At 52.0% G+C, this 20,711-nt stretch overlaps 1 protein-coding gene across 10 annotated transcripts in view; it reads left to right on the forward strand.

The window, feature by feature from the left end:
* The window catches only part of PHACTR3 (phosphatase and actin regulator 3), a 271,324-nt gene that overhangs the window by 177,405 nt on the left and 73,208 nt on the right, over positions 1 to 20,711 (forward strand). For 5 of the 10 annotated variants that reach the window (XM_005569489.3, XM_065523361.1, XM_045363243.2 and 2 more), the window contains exons 4-7: positions 1,196 to 1,378; positions 11,490 to 11,699; positions 17,648 to 17,822; positions 18,669 to 18,916. In XM_005569489.3, coding sequence (XP_005569546.1) covers positions 1,196 to 1,378; positions 11,490 to 11,699; positions 17,648 to 17,822; positions 18,669 to 18,916 — 816 coding nt within the window. The remainder of the gene's footprint in view (positions 1 to 1,195; positions 1,379 to 11,489; positions 11,700 to 17,647; positions 17,823 to 18,668; positions 18,917 to 20,711) is intronic. The other 5 variants (XM_074005622.1, XM_074005623.1, XM_015457663.3 and 2 more) reach the window with 1 other exon arrangement.

Below are 20,711 nucleotides of genomic sequence, written 5' to 3' on the forward strand. Positions count from 1 at the left end.
GTAAAGTGCACACCTTATGCCAGACACATTCCATACCTTAGCTCCATTAATTCTCGCAATGTTGCCATGAAGCAAGCAGAAATATTATCCCCGTTTTATAAGTAAGGAAATTGAGATCCAGAGGAATTTGCTATTTGGGCCCAAAATGCCATTTGCAGGTGGTGGGACGCATGATAGGGTGACTGTATACTGTTGTCCAAACAGGACAGTTTTAGGAGTGAAAGGGACACTGTTGAAGGACACAGGGATGGCAGGTAGGAATGAAGACTGACCAGGTCCTGTGGACCCCGACCCTGAAGTAAATGTTGCCTCTTGCTTCCACTGCCAGGATGGGAGGCATGTGGAAGGAGGTCAGGGCAGGCCGGCATCCCCAAACGGCCACCTCGTGGCTGTGTCGACATGTGCAGGTCACACTGCCGTCTGCACCAGGCCTCCAGGAACCGCTGTAGGGATTGAGAGGAGTACTGCAGGGTCATGCGGGGGCTTTGTGCGTGGAGCTGTAACGTGCATCTCGGTGACGTGACTGTGACTTACTGGCCGAGTGCCCTGCCATCCTACAGTTGGGTAACTGGGCCATTTATTTTGCTTTCCGAGTGCTGAGCTGCTCACCATTAAGGTGCAATCCCAGGGATGACAAGTGAAGGGCCGGACCCTCAGAGGCTGCAGCAGCCAAGCTTCAAGAGAGGGGAAGCACCAGGTCCTTCCTTATGCCCTGCCAGTGCCTCCTCTTCTGGGAAGGCTGCCTATCAGACCTAGGGACCCCCGGCTCTGTGTCCCCTCCATCCATGGGTGTGCCCCCGTTCTGGGCTCACGGTACCATGTGTGGTCATCTGCGTGGCTTCCTTAGAGTGTGAGCCCCCTGGGGGCAAGGACTGTATCTTATTAACCTCCGCCTTGCCAGGGTCTATCACAGTGCCAGACACGTAGTGGGTGATCAGTAAACACCTGTTTAATGCCTGGCTGAGGGTCGAGTGGTGGGTGCAGAGGTGAGTTGGTTTTCTGCAGCCACAACCACCCCTGCATCTCAGAGGTCTACAGCAATCACCGTTTGTTGTCCCCTGGTGTGTGGTGGGGGGAGAGAGGTGGGGGACCACCCAGATCCTAGAATGGATGCTTCTCAGGAAGGCTCTTGGGATGATGGAAGGGATGAAGGAAGAGAGGCGCAGGCCTGGCTGACAGCTGCATTTCCTTGTAGATGCTGAAAGCAAAACGTGCAACCCCGATGGAGGACCCCGATCTGTGCAGAGTGAACCGCCTACTCCCAAGTCGGAGATGCTGACTTCAGAAGACGCCCAGCCGGGAAGCCCCTTGGCCACTGGGACGGACCAGGTCTCCCTGGACAAGCCACTGTCCTCAGCCGCCCACTTGGACGATGCAGGTACTGACTGGAGACCGCGCTAAGTTGAGCTTCTCCTAGAATGGCCATACGTCCCTACTGGTGTCCCTGGCTATAGCTTAGGCAACGGCCCTCGTAGAACATTGTTCTCACGAGAGCCAGGCCCGTGCTCGATGCGCTGCCACGCTGTGCTGCCTGGCTGGGTTGAAGGGTTTGCTGGGGCACTTTTCTCTACTGTCTCTTTCCAAGTCTGGCACAGCCAATAAGGGAAGGTACTTAACGATGTTCATCTCCCTGGCACACCTTCCCCCTGTCCCAGGGCATCTTTGGGTTTCTCTGGGAGCTTCTAGGCAGGAAAGTGCTCTCTGGAGGGGCAAGTGCCCAGTGGGGGGATTTTAGTGACCCGAAAAGGGGTAGGACGTAGGGTTGAGGGACTTACTATGGCCAAAATCCTGCCATAGGGGGCGTCTTGGCCTAAAAGATGCTTAAGTCCCTGCTTGTGTGCATGCCTGGGAGCTGGTCGGTGCTGATGCAGGCTCAGCGTGCTGCGGCCTGTGCAGGGCTCTTCCGCCGCTTCTCCAGGGGAGGAGGACTTGGTGCCTTGCTCCAAGCCTGTTTCACTCTGTTAAATGGGAAAAGTAATGGACCTACCTCAGGGTTGTTTGGAGGGTGGGAGGAGCTTAGCACAGTGTCTGCTGTGTAGAGCGACTATTATCGAAGGCAGTAGGGGCTTTGGGCGGTGGTGGTGGTTTTTATTTTAATTGGATAGACCAGGGCACCTCCCAAGGATAGGGGAGAAGGAAGGAAGGAGAGAAGGGAGGAAAGCAGGAACTGGCCACAGACACCTGCAGGCGCTTCACCAGCTCCTCCTCCTCTCCCACCTGGCAGAGCGATTCTTCTGGAGCTTCACTGTGGACTTGGAATCCTGTTGTCTCATAGAATTTCAGGCTATAAGCAGGTCTCACACAGTTTGGGGGTGGGAAGGTGAACGCATCTCTCCATGAGTGTGGGAAGTTGGAAATCCAGGCCCCAGGACAGCCTGCTAGGCTTCTGCTTCAGAGCGGGTGCACTGTGCCTGGGACTTCCTTCTGCCACAGAAGGGTGACACCCACAGCCTCGCAGGCCGCCCGTCCACAGCACCCCTGCAGCGCTAGCAGGCACCTGCCCAGAGGCATGCTCGGCCCTCCTTGGGGTGGCTGTGTTTCTCCAGTTTCACCTGGCTTGGAATTTGGGGTCTGAGAGTTGTGACCCCTGGAGGGTCCCAGCTCTCACGCAGAGGCCCCCTCCACACACACAGGTCTCTGTGTGCACCAGGTATCTGACTTTGGGGCTGGCATGGTTCTTACGGCTGAGCAGAGCCTGGCTTTCCTGCCATGGTGTGGTCCCCGCAGCCCAGCCCTTGTGTATGGCCCATGAGCCTCCCCGAGGGAGGCAGGGCTGCTGCTCCCAGCCCCCGCTGCGGCTCACGCTTCTCCTTGGCAGTGGTTTCTGTAGCTCAGCTCAGGGCCTGTGCCTGCTCCCCTCAGCGCCCTCTTCTGACCTCAGACACAGGGTCTCGCTCTCTCTCCAGATGCTGGGTGTGGGGGTGGGTTCCTGAGAGCAGAGTGGGTCTGTTGAGATTACGCATTTGTATCAAGGACCCTCTCCTGAGTGAGGCCTGAGGGAGCAGTGGGAATCAGCCAGGCAGAGAGTGAGGTGCGGAGCATCCCAGAAAGGGGCATAACATGCAAAGACAGGGGACAGGAACACACACCTTTTCTGTAAAGGGCCAGAGAGGAAAGAGCATCAGCGCTGCAGGCTGGAGGTGTCTGACGCAGTCACTTGCCTCTACCCTCATAGCACAAAAGCAGCGTCGATGGTGGAAGGGTGCGGCTCTTGTCAGTGGAACTGTAACGATTAAAAACAACCCAGGGCTCGGTGAGGTGGGTCACACCTATCATTCCAGCACTTTGGGAAGCCAAGACAGGAGAATCACTTGAACCTAGGAGTTCAAAGTCAGCCTGGACAGCATTGCATGACCCCATCTCTACAAAAAGGTTTTGTGTTTTGTTTTTGGTTGCCCAGGAGGTCAAGGCTGTAGTGAGCCGTGATCACACCACTTACTCCAGTCTGGGTGACAGAACCAGACCCTCTTTCAAAAAAATTTATAATAAAAAACAGCCCACAGATTGGAGAGAGTTGGCCTGGCAGGTTTTCCCTGAAGGCAGCTGGAACCCCCAGGGATGGAGAGACAATGGGATTTGCCTTGTAGGAAGCGCTCTGCTGGTGACCTGGCAAGACCTGGGGGCAGGGAGACTGGAGACGTGCATGGTTCCCCGGGGACTTGTCTCATTCCCGGCTTCCCCAGTGTAGGTCTTGTGCCCCTGGGGTTTGTGAGATGACTTCTTGTGAATGACATGTGGACAGACAATGAGAAAACATTATTAACATTTAATTAATAATGAATGTTTAAACATTAATAATGAAAATAATTAGGGCAAGAAGTACTGACTTCTCATTCTGGGCAATTATAGAGATTTGCTTTTTCTTCTAAACAGAGATAAAAATGTGAATTCACTTAAAGTAAAATATAGAAAACAGAAGTATAGAAAGTACAGAGGAATGTCCAAAATGTCTAAAGCAGGAGCCACAAGTCTGGTTTAAGAAAGACCATTCCATTCCTTAGGGATGCAGCTGGCTTATTAGCAGTTAGTGACATTTGTCATCACGCTGGGGATAACAAGAGCTGACACAGGTGGCTGCCTGCATGCAGGGTGGGGGAGAGTGCTCTGCTAATGACTGCACATTCATTAGCTTACTTAGCCCTGGAAGCAGCCCCCAGAGATCTCGTCCATGATGAGATGCTGGCACACAAGTCAAACAACTGGTCCAAATAACTGGAAACAGAGGACATCTTTGACATCAGGTGACCTGGGTTTGAGACACATGCCTGAACTCCTTACTGAGCTGTGGGGCCATGGGCAAGTGACTTAACCTCTCTGATCCTGTTTGATCAACTGTAAAATGAGGATAGTAGTCACACTGACCTCCCAGGGTTGCTAAAATTAAATTAAGTGATCTCCAGGAAAGACTTATCTCCATCTTAATCCACACCGAGCACTTGGAAAGTGTTTACTGCTGCTACTGTAGCATCACTGTTACTCTCACCATCATTGTCGCCATCATCGTCATCTGTCACCATCATTGTCATCTGTCGTCATCTGTCACCATCATCGTCATCTGTCGTTGTCATCATCTGTCACCATCGTCATCTGTCGTCATCATTATCATCTGTCGTCATTGTCATCTGTCACCATCATTGTCATCTGTTGTCTTCATTGTCAAAAACAACCCTTGGAAAGGGACGTGCTAACACACAGTATTTAGCTGCCTATAGATGCTCCCAGAGAGGCCGTCTCTCTAGTAGCACGTTGTTTTGGGATGTGGGGTCACCTGCAGTTTGCAATGGCTGGGACAACCCCGAGGCCTCATCCAGCTCTACAGACCTGGGATCCTGCACTAGGGACATTGTTCACCTCCACAACACCAGGTCAATGTTCAGAAGCTTGGCCATGAACAACACCCCTATAAACAGGTTGTCACTTAACACAGGGACATTAAATGTACTGGTTTAAAAATTTACAAGCTAATGTTTAAACATCAGGAGTGTTCACAGAAATCCAGATGTACAGTTTCTTTTCAGTTGTCAAAGTTCAGGCCCCCGCATCCCTGCTGTCACACAGCCAGGGTCACTGGAGCTGAACAGAGTCTGTCCCTGTAGATGGGCCTGGCGCTTTGGGTGTTGGAGTTTGCAATCCCTTCCATGAAGGTGAAGAGCCTGGTCTTCGGAGCCAACCCCTGTGTTACTGACTTTTAATTTTCTGCTTTGGGCCTCAGTGTTTTGTGATAGAAGGATATAGAGCCTGAGGCCCCCTTGAGGCAACATGGTCCTAGGTCTCCGGTTTCTACTGCAGAGCCCAAGGGGACCCGCTGTTTGATGCTTTGTGTCTGATGCTGTCTGTTCTCTTCCCACATTCTGCACCTCAGCACCCAAGGGAGCTGTCCACATCTGGGCGCAGTCACTCTGTGTTGTGGATAATTCCATGACAGACAGATGTCATCTAATGGCCGACAAAGCCATATCCTTGAGTGACAAATGCGTCATGTGAGTGCTGGAGCCTGGGCCCTGCTTCTCTCCTTGACCTTGGACAAGTTCAGGGAAACCTCACGGGGGCCCAGAACGCGGTGTCCCGTGGGTGATGGTCTACACCTACAGGAGCCCCTGGGTCTCTGCAGTGGTGCTCACTGCTGTCCTGAAAGGTCAGGTGCTTTCTCTTCAAAAGTAAACCTCCCATGAACTTTGCTGGGGGTGGGCGAGAGGGGTCATCAAAAAGCACAAGGGGCTATCCTAGGTCACTCCTCGCATCCAGGTGGCAACATCCAGGACTGGAGTTGCTGCTTCCCCATGCCCCAACCAAGATGAGTGTGGGTGGCAGGGGGTACATCTGAATATTGCAAATCTCAGGAGGAGGACACTGTCAATGATTTTGACCATTATTTTCCTTGAGTTTGGTGACTTGGGTTGACTTTGGGCTTTTGTGTTTGGGGTGATTTTGCTTTTCCTGGTTTTGTTTGGATGGTGCTTGATATGGTTTGGTTATGTCCCCACCCAAATCCCATTTTGAATTGTAGCTCCCATAATTCCCACCTGTTGTGGGAGGGACCTGGTGGGAGATCATTGAAGCATGGGGGCAGTTTCCCCAGTACTGTTCTCATGGTAGTGAATAAGCCTCATGAGATCTGATGGTTTTATAAGGGAAAACCCCTTTTGTTTCATTCTCATTCTTTCATGTCCGCCACCATGTAAGATGTGCCTTTCGCCTTCTGCCATGATTGTGAGGCCTCCCCGGCTATATGGAACTGTGAGTCCATTAAACTTCTTTTTCTTTGTAAATTACTCAGTCTCAGGTATGTCTTTATCAGCAGCATGAAAATGGCCTAATAAGTGCCACACCAGCAACAGAGCATTGCCTACAAAGCCCAGAAGGATCTGGTGTTTTGACACAAATGGGAACAGGGTCCTGTTCAGCGTTTCTGTTGTGGGACAGGGGCTGAGTTCTGGCCTTCCCACGAGTGCACTAATTAAAAAGGAGAGTGACACTCAGGGATCATGTTCTGTGTGCACTCTATTATCTTATAACAGCCCCATATTTTGGGATGAGAAAACAGAGCCCAGAGAGGTTAAATCACTTTCCCAGGCCATAGAGCATAAAAATAGATGAAACCCAGTGGCAGGACTGGGTTTGATCTTCACCATAACACTCTACAGCCTAAACTCTAGAGCCAAACAGGAGATAAACATTTGTTCTGCTTCTGGAATGTTCTGGAATGTGAGTCTAGAACAGGGACTGTCAAATTGCAGACTGCAGGTCAGATACTGCCCATGTCTGTGTCTGCATGGCCGTGGAGCACTGCTCTAGTGGGCTGGTCCCGGGAGTCAGGAGACCACGGTGAGGTGCTTCCCTCCCTGAGCCCTGCACTTGTCTCCCCAACTGGTGGCTGCCCTTCACCACTGCCTGCAGCCTATGCTGATACCAGCTACTCTTGGGGCATGGGCTCTGGTCAACTGCTGGGCACTGAGTGGAGGAACCTCATCTGGGAGTTGGTGAGCCACCTGGCCCACAGCCAGCTGCCCAAGCTGAGACCAAGGATGTGCTGGGTGTACGGGGGTGGAGTACAAGTGACCATGGGCTCTCCATGTCCATCCTTGGGCTGGCCACCCTTGAACTCCAGAATGTCTTCAGTGGGTGGTAACTGGCTGCAAAGTGTGCCCCCTGCCCCGGTAGCCCTCTCGAGGCAAGTGGCAGGGCAGAGTTTTTCCTCCTGTTAAGTTCCTACATAATATTCTTGATTTTGCCTCTTAGCCTGGAAAGCCAAAAATGTTTATTGTCTGCATCTGAACAGAAAAGGTTTATCAGCCCCTGCTCTGGAAAATAAGTGAGGATTACACAGAAGGATGTCAGTGGAACATGCTTAGCAAAGAGGTACCAGTAAGCCGTGAACTTGTGGCGCTGTGGTTGAGCTTCAGGTATTTCCATTCCTAGCCCTGACCCCTGCATTGGGGTTTCTACAGTGTAGGAGCCTCTGGTTGAGACTTCATTTGGTAAGAAGGAGCCTCTGCTTGTCCAGCTCCAAGGGATGGGTCCCTCAAATGCAGAGGACATGCAGAGCCAGTGTCTTCTTCCACTTTTTCAAAAATTGATTCAGCACTTGAGATGTTACCAGATGTGAAATTTCAGTTTTGACAAGACTCCAAGATACAACAGTGTCTGCACACTCACATGAGATGCAGAGGGCGGTGTCAGAGGAGAGGGAAGATGGGGAGGAGGGAGGGAGAGAGGAGATGCTGAAAATCATCTCTTGTCCTTAAAGCCATCAGGCAGGCCAAGGATGTGAAGGTTCAGTGTGTGGTGAGGATGGATGTTTTGGGGGAGACTCTGGAGGAGGGTTTTGGTGAGCCTAGCTGGTGTGGTGAGTCTCATGGCCATCAGGGTGAAGGGTGGGGAACCCAGAGTCCCACCTTGGGCAGGTGGAATGAGGGGACCTCAGAGGCTTACCCTTTACTCTGCGGCTTAAGGTAGTGGCACTGTGACCATTGACTCAGTCCTGGGAAATCCAGAGCTTCCCTGTCCAGTGCAGTAGTCACTAGCCATGTGGCTGTTTGAAATAATTAAAATTTAAGCTTGTTTGTCACTCTAGCCACTTGTCCAGTGTTCAGTGGTCATAAGGGTCTAGTGGCCACCATATGGACAAGGAATAAGTGTGTCCATCATCTCAGAAAGTGCTACTGGGTAGTACTGAGGGTCAGGGTGGCTTCACATCTATTTTGGTGTGAAACAAGGAGAGATGTAGTTTGGATTGGCCAGCCTTCCAGAGTTCTCCGTACTAACAGAGACTGTAATAGCAACAAAGACCACGTGGCCCAAGCTGGAAATATTTTCTACCTGACCCTCTGCAGGAAAGGCCTGACAAACTCTGATTTGGAGAATGGGTTTGCACTGGGGTGGGAAGCATTGTCAGGAGCTTGAGAGGCTGGAGAAGGAGGCCTAGGCAGAAGTTCTGATAGCTCACACTGGGAGACAAGTGGATATTTCTGAGAAATTATTTGGAAGTAGAGTTCATGAGACTTGTCTGTGAATTAGATATAAGGAGTGGGTATGGGGTGGAGAGGACAAGAAAAGGGTGGTGTAGGGCATCTGGTCTGGCTGGACAGCTGGTGGGGCATGGAGCACTGAACCTGGTGAAAGTGGATGATATGGTGTGGCTATGTCCCCACCCAAAATCTCATCTTGAATTATAATTCCCACAATCCCCATAATCTCCATGTGTCAATGGAGAGGCCAGGTGCAGGCAATTGAATCACAGGGGGCAGTTTTCCCCATGCTGTTCTCATGATACTGAATGAGTTCTCACAAGATCTGATGATTTTATAAGGGACTCTTCCCCCTTCACTTGGTACATCTCCTTCCTGTCGTATTGTGAAGAAGGTGCTTGCTTCTCCTTTGCCTTCTGCTGCGTTTGTAAGTTTCCGGAGGCCTCCCCAGACATGCTGAACTGTGAGTCAATTAAACCTCTTTTCTTTGTATGTTACCCAGTCTCGGGCAGTTATTTTTAGCAGCGTAAGAAGAGACTAATGCAGTAGGGATCTGGCTGGATTGGTGCCATGTCCACAGCTTCTAGAATAGTGCTTGGAACCCATGGTTGTTCAATAACGTTTGCAAGAAGGGTTGATGGTTGAATGAGTGAGAGGGAAGGGAAGGCTCAGGAGAATTTGTTGTGGGGACCAAGACTCAAGTTTGGATGTGATTGGCCTCCAGATGGAGATGCCCATGTGGCCAACTGGTAACATGGAAGTCTGGAGCTCAGAGAAATGGTCCAGGGTTGACAGAGAAATGGAATCAGTTCTGAAGCCAGAGGAGTGGATGAGAATGACCTGTGAGAGAGGTAGACAGGGAAGAGGACCTAGGCCTGCATCCTGGGGCAGCCCAGGTGGACATTCATATGCAGGAGGTGGGACCTGCCAGAGAGGCTGAGCAGAGGTGGCCAGGGCTCCAGGGGAGATCCAGAAGAGTGTGTGTCAGGAAGCCAGAGGGGAAAGTGTTAAAGATGGTGGATAGCTGAGTGGGGTGGTCCTGGCTCAGTGAGGGGGCCAGGGCTTGCTGGGTGGAGATGCAGTGTTAAAGGTCATCTTTCGTAAGTTTATTTTGCAAAGGAACAGATAATTGTAACTAAGCTGGGAGTGTAGACGAGGTCAAGATTGTTTGGTTTGGTTTTGGGTAGAATATTTTAGATCTTGTTGGGATCCTAAAAAGAAGGATAAGTCAGTGATGCAGGCCAAGGGGGACAACCTGTCAATAGCTCAGAGGGATGTGGAACTGACCCAAGTCAGTGCTTATCTAGTGAAGTTTTACATGGAGATCAGACATAGAAGATAGATCCAGATGATTGGCTGGGGCTGACCCAGGAGTGGGGACACTGACCCCAGGCTGCTCTGCCTCCCTGGTAATGCTTCCTTTGGTGGTTTAAACGTCCAACATGGGCAATAAAGGAACAGAAACTAATGATAGCTAATGGGATACAAGGGGCATGCAATATTTCCATCTGGTGTTTAGCTGGAGGCTCTCTGCGGGCAGGAATTAGGCCTGTTTTAACCCTCCCTCCCCCGACAACTGTGTTTTCAGCACCACGGACAGCACCAACAGCTCCTGGGTACCTCCAGAAACAGCAGCTGATAGATGAATGAACCCCACAGGAGCTTACACAGTGACCCAAGGACAAGCTCCAGCTCCACCAGGCCTTTCCCTCAGACATACAATGGGGAGAGTGTTTGTGTCGTCTTCATTGGGTAGTTGTAAAAACTGAATAAGATGCCGTGTGCCAGGTGCCTTCCACAGGCCTTAGCACTCAAGAGTGTGCTGAGAGGGCAGGAAGTGAGGGAGTGCTGGTCCCAGGGAGACCACCTCTCTTGGATCAGAGGTAAGGAAGAACAGAGATGTTGGGGACAGCAGTTTGCATTTGAGTCAGAAATCCAAGAGGAGCCCCCGGTCCGATGACCTCAGTTTTACCTGTAAAGCTGCAGGTGAAGCTGTGTGGTAGGAGCAACAAAGGTGGGAAGTTGGAGGTGGGGAAGGGACAGAAAGGGCTTGAGCAGTCATGCAGAGCACCTGCAGGAGGAAGCTCCTAGCCACGGGTCCTGCAGAGCAACAGTTCTTCCTGAAGTGGACTCCATGGGCTCTTCTTCCTGCAATACTAGGTGAGGGCAGGAGCAGACAAGTGGCAGCTTCATCCCCAGATGAAACTTTTCCAGAGAGTTGAAAGGAATCAAGGCAAAGAACTTAGGGACTGTTGGTCAGATTGTTGTTGAAATAATGGATGATGGAACCCAAGCCAGGTAAAAAGAGAAATAAGAAAGGGAAGGGTTGATGGGTTGAGGGAAAGCTGGGGATGGGCAGGCTGAGGGTTGTGGTGAAGGAGGTAGATGGAGCCTGAATGAGCAGCTAAGAAGGGAGGGTTCTGGGTTCTGGGGTGGCCGAACCCTTCTTCCAAGTCGATCCTTCCTGTTGTCACTCCCACCCTAGGCTGGCATACCAGATGTTAGCACTGCTGCAAACAGGCAAATAAGAATGAGAGCTGCTGGACTGGAGGGTTACACTGTGTCATGGCCACTTCTTGCTTAAACTGAGAAACAATCCTGTGAGGGGCTGTTGGTAACACAATGCCATGCCTGAGTAAATGGAGTTTTGGAGAGATTTAGTAACTTAAGGTCCAAGAGTAAGTTCAGAGACCACTTGAGCCTGGGTGTGTCTGACTCCAAAATCTGGCATGGTGAACACTGCTCCTAGGTGAGGTGGGAGCTATGGCGTGCACCTCTCGTGGAACAAAGAATGGAATCCCTCATGCTATTGAAATGACTTCCCTCTCTGCATCCTCCTCTCTCTGCTTCTGATGGTTCTATTGAGAGTTGAACTTGCAGGAAGTCAAGTGCCTGTGTGAGGTGACTGCTCTGTATGCTCTTCACGATGCCATCCCACCAAACCCTCTTGCTTTGCTCTCTTACTTCCATTGCTGTGAGAGGAAACATGTTTTTGAACTCTCTGCTTTGCCTTTGAACCAGCCAAGATGCCATCTGCATCCAGTGGTGAAGAAGCAGATGCTGGCAGCCTCCTGCCCACCACCGATGAGCTCTCCCAAGCCTTAGCTGGGTCTGACTCCCTGGACAGTCCTCCCAGACCTCTGGAGAGATCTGTGGGCCAGCTCCCCAGCCCCCCACTGCTGCCCACTCCGCCACCCAAGGCAAGCTCCAAAACCACAAAAAATGTCACAGGTGGGTCCACATGCATCCTGTCCATCCTCTTTCCTTTCTCTGCCCCATCCATCCATCCATCCATCATACATTCATCCACCCATCCATCATCTGTCTATTTATTCACCCATTCACTCATCCATCCATCTGTCCATCCATCCACCCATCCATCCATCCATACCTTCAGCCAGTCTTGATTGGGCACCCACTATGGACTGGTTCTCATCATTAGCTTCTGTGACTGGGGTTCAGGGCAGGCCCAGAGGAGTAGATCTTACCAAGGAAACTGTGGATGTCAGGAGCAGACTGCCTAGTCTCCCTCAAGCAAACAGGGATATGTCTTTGCAGGAGTCAAAGGGGGCATCTTCTGGGACCTGAATGCAACAGATGCAGCCCGTTCCCAGGACGGGACTTGGCTTTAGCTTGGCTTGGCTTTTCTTTTTCTTTTTTCTTTTCCTTTCCTTTCCGTCCTGTTCTGTTCTTTCTGGATGTTCATGTGTCTGTCTTTCTCTTTGTGCTTCTCTCTGAATCTCAGTCTCTTTCAGTCAATCTCTCCCCCGTCCTCCCTCCCTGTCTCTGCTGATCTCTGTTTTGCTGTTTCACTTTCCAGTAAGTTCTGTCCAGCAAGGCAGAGCCAGGAGTAAACAGCAGACATTGGTGGTCAGATAGGGGTGCACAGCTGGACAGAGGCCCCCACAGTCAGACACTTATGTAGCTTTTGTCACACTGGCAGAATAATCCTAGCAAGTAGAGATAATTACTTTGCAAACTTAGGTATTTTTTGTCTGGAATTTACTGGTACAAACAGGACACATTGATGGTCTCAGGGAAAAAGTAGGCTGCTTATCAAGAGATAATGACTTTTCAGAGTAAAACCTTGCATGCTGCCTTTGAAGGCTGTGAGTGTCACACATGACACAAAGCAGAGGTTGACAATTTTGTTACAATCACCTAACCTCTGATTAACCACCATCAATAATTGCCATTTGTTGGGTAGGCGCCAGGTGCCCCATTTGTAGTTGCAAAACAGGCTCAGGAAACTCCAGTAACTTGTCCCAGGTCCTGGAAATGATTGAAACTTTTGAACCCAGTTTTGGGCCCAAAGCTTGTTGCTACCACACGTGTGGCCAGGGGCTGGTGCCCTCCCCTCTGCGATCTCACCTAATCCTCATTGTGCTTCTTCCCAGCTTTCATGGAAGAGGGAACTGTCACCTTTTGGAAGAGGTGTCAGCTGCTGGGACAGGCAGAGCCTGGGCATGAGCTCGGGAGGGCGGGGTCCCAGCCCCTGGCTCTTTTCTGAGGACCTTACTGCCCCTTATGGGGTGAACGCTCAACCTGGAGGTGACTCTTGGGTGGAAAATGCTTTCAGTGGGGCATTTTCCTTGTACGCCAAACACGAATTAAGTATTCCAATCTGACTGATGATTCTCAGCCAGACACCACAGAACCAGAGGAGGTGAGATGCATCCCACAGGGGGCCCCTTTAGCTGGTACTGCAGATGTTCTGGATGGGATAGATGTGGGGCTGTGTGCCCTGTGGTTCCCCGAGTAGGGTTGGTATGTGGGAAGATGTGCTGCTGGGTGGGTGGAGGGATGAGTGAGGGGGCATCCCCTCCACCCCACCACCCTGAGACTTGGCCCCGGCTGTTCTGCCTGCTGGAACATTCTCCCTTCCTGCTTTGCCTGGTCAGTGCCTTTGCATGCTTGGGACCACAACTCAAGCTGTCTTTCTTTCGGGGGAGCCAGCCCTGACCCCTGACCTCGTAGCACCATGTGCCCCATCTTCCAGCATTTACCGCATTGCCCCACCTTGTTTAGTGGGTTGAATGGTGTCCTCCCAGAATTCCCATCCACCTGGAACCTCAGAACATGACCTTGTTTGGAATAAGCGTCTCTCCACTGTCAGTAAGTTAAAGATCAAGCTGAGCTCATGCTGGATTAGGGTAGGCCCCGAATCTAACGACAGCGTCCACGTGAGAGGCAGAACGGGACACACGGGGATGGGAGTGATGCATCCACAGAACGCCAAGCATTTTCCAGGGAGAGAGGCCTGGGACGGCATTTCCCTCACAGCCTCAGAAGGAACCAACCCTGCCAGCCTCTCAATTTCAGGCTTCTGGTCTCCAAAACTGAGAGTTGTTCTGCTGCTTTAGGCTGCCCAAGGAGCCATACATGCCTTGTCTGTTGTATGGTTTGCCTCTAACCACCTGCCCCCCAGACAGTAGCCCCTGAGAACTGGCCACACCTTTGTGTTCACCATCAAATCCAAGTGCAGGCATAGTACAGGGCATACAGCAGGCACTCAGCAAGTGCAGATGACGGTTGCATGGATGAATGAATGGTGAATGAATCCATGCATGTCCTGAACCCTGTCTGTCTGCTTTCTGCATCTTTCTACATCTCTGTAGATGAATCCAAATATTCAGTCTTTGTGTGATATGGCCATATAAATTACAGTACAAAGTTGGAGGCAAAACTGGGCTATGTTGCATTCTGTTATTGTCCTTGCAATAGCTCCCTTTTTCCTCCGTTGAAACCTAAAACCATTGAAAGTCCATTCAATTCATCACCATTCGCCTCATTTTATTCTGGCTAATGTATAATTTGTTCCTGGTCCTCAATAACTTGGTTACTCAGAGAGTTTCCTGCCTCTTCCGAGCTTGGGAAGGTCGAGCCTCAGAAGGCACGGGTCTTCACTCTGACTCCACACGCCCTAAATTCTGGCATTCTGTCCCAAGTCTGCGGACACTTCAGGCTTCCACACTGCCCTCAGCTGCAATACTCTGACACTTATGCGTTTCCAAGGGGACTGAATTGAGACTGGGAGGCGGAGGAGAGTGGTTCCAAGCTATGGGCCCTGGCCTGGCTTCTTACTGCAGAGACTACATTTTGGTGACTTTGATTTAATTTTCTCAGTTCCTCTTTTTCCTTTTCCTTTGGGAAAAGGTTCATGTGCTTCAGCATGTGAACACTAGATGGCAGCAAAGAAGACAGTTCCCTTACCTGGGCTTCCCTTGCTGCAGGAGGGACTGTGGCCCAACTGAGTCTCCACCCAAGGCAGGACCGCAGGTGTCTTGGTTCATCTGAGTTACTTATAAACCACAGAAACTTATTCCTCACTCTTCTGGAGCCTGGAAATCCAAGACCAAGATGCTGGCAGATTTGGTGTCTCTGATGAGAGCTTGCTTCCTGGTTCATAGGCCAAATTCCTGGACTTTCTTGAAAAGTCTTCATCTTGGATCACCCTCTGAGTCACCACAGGCCCATTAAGGTGGGCGGGTTCTCTCTGTGTGCTGTGGTGCCCACCCTCCCCTCATGGAGAAATTGCAGGAGGTCCCTTGCATTCCCGGGTTTCACCTGCCTGGTCCCTGGAGATGTTTACCCCTCTCCCTTTGACCTCTCCTTTACCCCTCTCCTTTACCCTCTTCTTTACCCCTCTCCTTTACCCTCTCCTTTACCCCTCTCCTTTACCCTCTCCTTTACCCCTCTCCTTTACCCTCTCCTTTACCCTTGCTGTCACCTGGTCCAGTTGGTGACACTCAGCTCTGAGGGATGGGAGTCCCACAGCCTCTGCCAAGTGTAAGTGGAGCTGGGTGCGATGTGCTTATCTCAGCTCCCGCCTTCTTCTGGCGGCCTGCCCCTGAGGTGGCTTCTGAACTTCAGCTTCCTCATCTGTGAAATGGGAGTGACAAGGGGTCCCCTGCACAGGCTGGGTGGGGCGAGCCAGGCAAAGCTCTATGGGGGCCGTGGGGTCAGTGCTGGTTGTCACATCTGGGATTGACAGTGGGGCAGAGACCTGGGTGGGATCCCAGCTCCACCAAGCTGAGCGAGAGCAGGCAAACCATGCTGCCTCAGTTTCCCTATTTGTACAACAGGGCTAGTGATTCCGTCCTCATGGGGCTGGGGTGAGGAGTAGAGGCAGTGATGGTTAGAGACAGAGGGGCTGGAGGATGCTGAGTGTCACCTGCCTGTGCTCAGGAGTGGGGCACTCTCCTGAGCAAGAGCAGCCTGGGGAGGCTGAGGCCAGTGGGGAGAGGACAGCGCAGTGTGCAGAAGCTGGGATGGGTCTCCCTGCAGCCCCTGCCCTGCCTGGCCACTTCTTGCATGGCTGGATCCTTGTCATTTCTCAGGTCTCAGCTCAAAGGTCCCCTCTGCAGAGAAGCCTTGCCTGACCTCCCTCTCCCAAACCAGCCACCACCTCCCTCAGACCAGCCCAGTACTCTCAGCCCATCTGCGTGGTGCCCTCTTGCCCCCCTCCCCTTTCCTCTCTCTCTCCCAGCCCTTTTCTCTACCTCTCCTGTCTCCTTCTCTCTTCTACAGTCATTTGTTCTCTTTCTGTCTGCCTGGTCTCTGTCTGGCTCCACCAGTCTAGGGCAGGGCCAGGGCCGTTTCCCTGTGGCCTGGCCTTGTCTGGCCAAGCAGGTGCTTGTGGACAAAGTGAAATAACTAAAATCCTTCACGAGGTTTACAGTTTCTTTTTGGGTTTTGAGGAATACTTTTTATCGATGCTGGCCACATCCTAGGATTATATCGAAAGAGTTTGTTTCTGGCTTTTAGGGAATGGGGTAGTTTAGATCTGGTTGTTTTCCTGGTGGGATTAAGGGGAGCTGGTGTTTGTATCAGTCCTGCCAGGATACTTTTGGAGTGAGAGTTTATGCTGAACACCTAAGAGCTGCTGGGCCTGTGCCGGCTGCTGGGCCTGTGCCGGCTGCTGGGTTCCTGAAAAGGAGCTGATGGCCTCATTTTACAGGCAGGGAGGCTAAGCCTTTGAGAGCTTCGGTGACTTTCCCGGAGTCTTGCACATTGGGAAGTGGCAGATCAAGACCAGAGGCCAACTCTGCAGAAGACAAAGCCCAGGCTCTCTGCTCTTCTGGGCACCTGAGCCCCCTGCTGGCCTGGAGCACGTGCAGGAGACCGTCCGCGAAGGAAGGAGGGGGTGTCCCACTCATTTAGACTTGATTGAGCGAGTCTGTTTAGAATCATCTTCAAAGTCATTTCATGTAAACAAGTGTTGATTGCACGTGTTTTAAGTGCCAGGCCTGGGGAAATTGTAGGAAGGAAGGTGGACACAGGCCTGCCCGGGAGCAAGAAACAGACCAGGCAACGTGATTCACTCCAAGTAAGAGGAAAGGTGTCAGGGCAGGCTCAGGTCCCAGGGGGCAGGTGACGGGGATCTGATCAAGGCCTCTCTGAGGAAATGATATTCTAGCAGAGGAGCAGGGAAGCATTTCAGGCAGAAAGAACAGCCCATGCAAAGACTCAGATTGGAGGGAGCGTGCTGCCTTCAAAGACAGGAGAGAGATCTTCACACGCTGGAGGGAAGAGAGTGAGGTGCAGATGCAGCTGGGGAGCCGAGTGGGGCCACCCCCAGGGGCCTTGAGACTGGGCCATGAGTTGGAATCATGTCCTAAGGAAAATGGGAGAGCAATCCAATTCACTTTCTGGGGTGATGCTCCTGGCAGAGATACAGGGAGAGGGTTGGAGCCCAGAAATATATCCCTTACTGTTCTGAGGGCTGGAAGTACAAGCCCAAGGTGCTGCAACAGACGCTGTGGGGAGAGCAGAGCAGAGCAGACCATGGTGTTCGTCCAGGCTGAAGAGTGGCTGCATAGTTTCTTCCGGGTTTCCCAAGAACAAGAAGCAGCTTCAGGAAGCTGAATTCGTAGCAGAGAAGCAGGAAGGAGGCTTTTCTAAGCCGGACTCCCTGCAGGGAGGATGCCGGTGCTGGTGTCTGCAGGGCTCAGCCCCTAGCAGGGTGTGCCCTACAGATGGAGCAGAACTGGACAGAGATGCACCCTAGCCTCCAGCTTTGGGAGCAGGGATCCTGGTCCAGCATCTTGGCATTAGTTGGGGCTGCCTCCCGGAGGTTCAGGGGAGCGTCCTCTCCGCTCACGGTCTCCAGTCTCAGCAAGACCCTTGGTCCCAGCTCCTGAAGACTAATGTTCTTGCTGCTTCCTCCCACACCCCAGGCCAAGCTGCACTTTTCCAAGCCTCCGGCATGAAGAGTGCCGACCCTCCCCTCCGGGGCCAGCTCTCCACACCCACGGGGTCTCCGCATCTCACCACAGTCCACCGGCCTCTTCCCCCAAGCCGCGTCATTGAGGAGCTGCACAGGGCACTGGCCACAAAGCACCGCCAGGACAGGTGAGGCCCTGCCCCATGAGGGAGACCTCTGCCGCCAGAATGCCCGCCTGGCCAGCCTCAGGCTGTGCAGCTCGTGCTGTGCCCAGGGCCCTGGCTGGGTCTCCCGTTCTACAGTCCCCGTCTTGAAATTCCTGATAACTTCTAAACAAGGAACCCACATTTTCATTTTGCACCTCGCTCTGCAAATTACATAGCTGACCTTGGTTCCCACATTCTGGGAGGGGTTGCACAGTGAATGTGCACTGTGGGAACCTGGTCACAAAGTCCCCTGCGTGAGCCCCTCAGGACCCAGGGTGGGGTTGAGAGCTTGGCAGGAGAGAATGACTTAGAGAGAAGTGGCTGTTCCACTTTGTCCCAGGACGCTGAGGGCTTCATTGTTTTCACTGGGCAAGAGTGTAAGGCAACCTGTGCCTGCAGCTTACTCTTATTTTGGATCACATGTGTCTCATGGACTGTGAAAGACTAGCGGCTACATCTGTGTAAGAAATAATGAATCGTTAGAGGTAAAATAGGTAACGGGAGACAGGATGGTTTGGAGGAGTATTAGACTAACAAAATGTCCTCCTCAGTTTTTGTGACGTCCTCTCCCTGAACATTGATTGCCCTATGTTTTGGCAGGTTTTATAACTTGCATGTTCTGAGCTTTTCAAAACAGCATGTTGTAAACAGCCATTTGCCTTGAACTCAAAGCCTCATGCTCCTTCTGGTGCGTCCAGGATAAAAGCCAAGAGGCTGCATGCATTTTGGTGCTGCCTCTGTGATATTAATTATAAGCTCCGAAGTCAATTGTGCTGGATTTCTGGGTGAAGGGGGCAACCTGTAACCTGAACCATCTTTCTGATTTAGTTTTCAAGGAAGGGAAAGTAAAGGGTCTCCAAAGAAGCGGGTGGATGTCCGTCTGTCGAGAACGTCCAGCGTGGAGCGGGGCAAGGAGAGGGAGGAGGCTTGGAGCTTTGACGGGGCCTTGGAGAACAAGCGAACTGCCGCTAAGGAATCTGAGGAGAACAAGGAGAACCTGATCATGAATTCTGAACTCAAGGACGACTTGCTTTTGTATCAGGACGAGGAGGCGCTGAACGACTCCATTATTTCTGGTGAGGAAAGGATGGCCCATTAAGTGTGGGGATCTCGGCCAGAGGTCTCCTGTCACCAGGGGGTCGGGGACAGAGCTCATGCCTGGGGGAGGAACAGGTCGAGGGGCTGCACCTGGGGAGAAACAGGAGGAGGTTGTGTCCTCTGGAAATGAACCTCTCCTGAAACAAGCTGGGATGGGGGTGCACAGCCAGGCTTGGAGCAAGGAATTAGAAAATACCCCGGCAAAGTTGTTTTGAGAGTTGCATATTAGTTTTTATGTATACGTGGAAAAAAAAAACAAAAACATGAAAGTAGTGTAGCAAGTGACTTTGAGAACGCCACCCCTGAGGATGGTGTGGCGAACAGTATACAGGTGGTGTACAGATGCTCGGTGTTTAGAAGTTATAGAAAAAAAATAAAGCAAGATGAGATGGAAGCGGAGGGAGAGGGAGGGAGAGAGATTGCTCCACTGATCCCAAATGGCCGTCTCAGAAGTGGTGTGAATGGGACAGGCAGCGGATGCTTGTTTGGGAGCAGGTGCTCACAGGGTCCTGGGAAGCCAGCTCCGTGTTTGTCTTCATGGTGCGTTCTCGGGGTCAGAGTAATTGCTCCATCCTACCCTTGAGGATTCCGGGGCTCGGGACGATAGAGGCCTGCAGACCACCCTGCAATGAAGGGAGGAGGCGGCTCAGGCTAGGAGGAGGAAGCGCTGAGGGGGTTTCCCTCCCAGCTGGTACCGGCTGTGCGGGGCCCTCTGGTCACTTCCAGGAGGGTCCAGGGTGGCCGTGGTGTTTGGCCTGCAAGGGAAGAATCAGGAAGTGTTCATTGCTGTTCTTTCTGGAAGCATTTCATGGTGACTGTTGTGGGCGTGGGCAGAACTCCGGCCATGTCTTCCTGTGGGGAGCGGGAAAGGACAGCAGATGTCAGTGCTGACCCTGGCTGGTGCTGAAGCATGCAGTTGGTACTGTGATGGGTGGACAGACCGGCAGCCCAGGGCTCCATAGCCTCCCCTTTCCTGCTGCTTCGGAGCCTTTCCGAAGGTTCCTTCCGAAGGTTCCTTGGACCTTTCCGAAGGTCCGAGGAAGCAACTCTGAATATGTGGCTGCAAAACATGAAAGGGTGGGGGGGTGCTGTTACCCCTGTGTTTGGAGGAGGCTGATTTCCACCGTGGGACCAGTGTCTTTGTGGCAGAAACTTGGGACTGGTCACTGGCCTGAGGGCACCAATGTCTTTGAAGAGGCTGGAGCCTGTGGTGTTCCCCAAACCCATTAGACCCTGGAATCCTTGCCCTTAAACACCTGCGAACCTCCAGCAGAAGAGTGCTATGTGGGTGCACTTGGGAGAAGAACTGGTGTTGGGATGGTCAAGGGAGAAGGGTGCTATGTGGGTGCACTTTGGAGAAGAGCTGGTGTTGGGATGGTCAAGGGCTAGAGCAGGGTCCCTCAGCACTAGTGGCATGGGGCCAGGCGATTCTCTGCTTGGCAGGGGGCTGTCCTGGACACAGTAGGATATTCTGCAGCATCCCTGACCTCTCCACACTGGATGCTCCCAGTGGAGACAAACTAAAACATCTCTAGACTTGGCCAGATGTCCCTGGGGGCAGAATCACCCCCAGTTGAGAATCACTGGCATAGTCTGTGCTCCTGGTTTGGGGGTGCCCTTCCATAAGGCCCTTGTCCACTCCAGGACACAATGCTTTCATTGGTGAGAGGGAGATTGGAACTGCTTCCTCTTGACATTGACAATGTCAACAGCCAGGGCCCTTTACCGGGTGCTTCTTGTGTCTGGGATGCTGGTCTAAGGTTATGACAAGAC

This window comes from Macaca fascicularis, chromosome 10 (genome assembly GCF_037993035.2).
Source record: "Macaca fascicularis isolate 582-1 chromosome 10, T2T-MFA8v1.1".
NCBI classification, from domain to species: domain Eukaryota; kingdom Metazoa; phylum Chordata; class Mammalia; order Primates; family Cercopithecidae; genus Macaca; species Macaca fascicularis.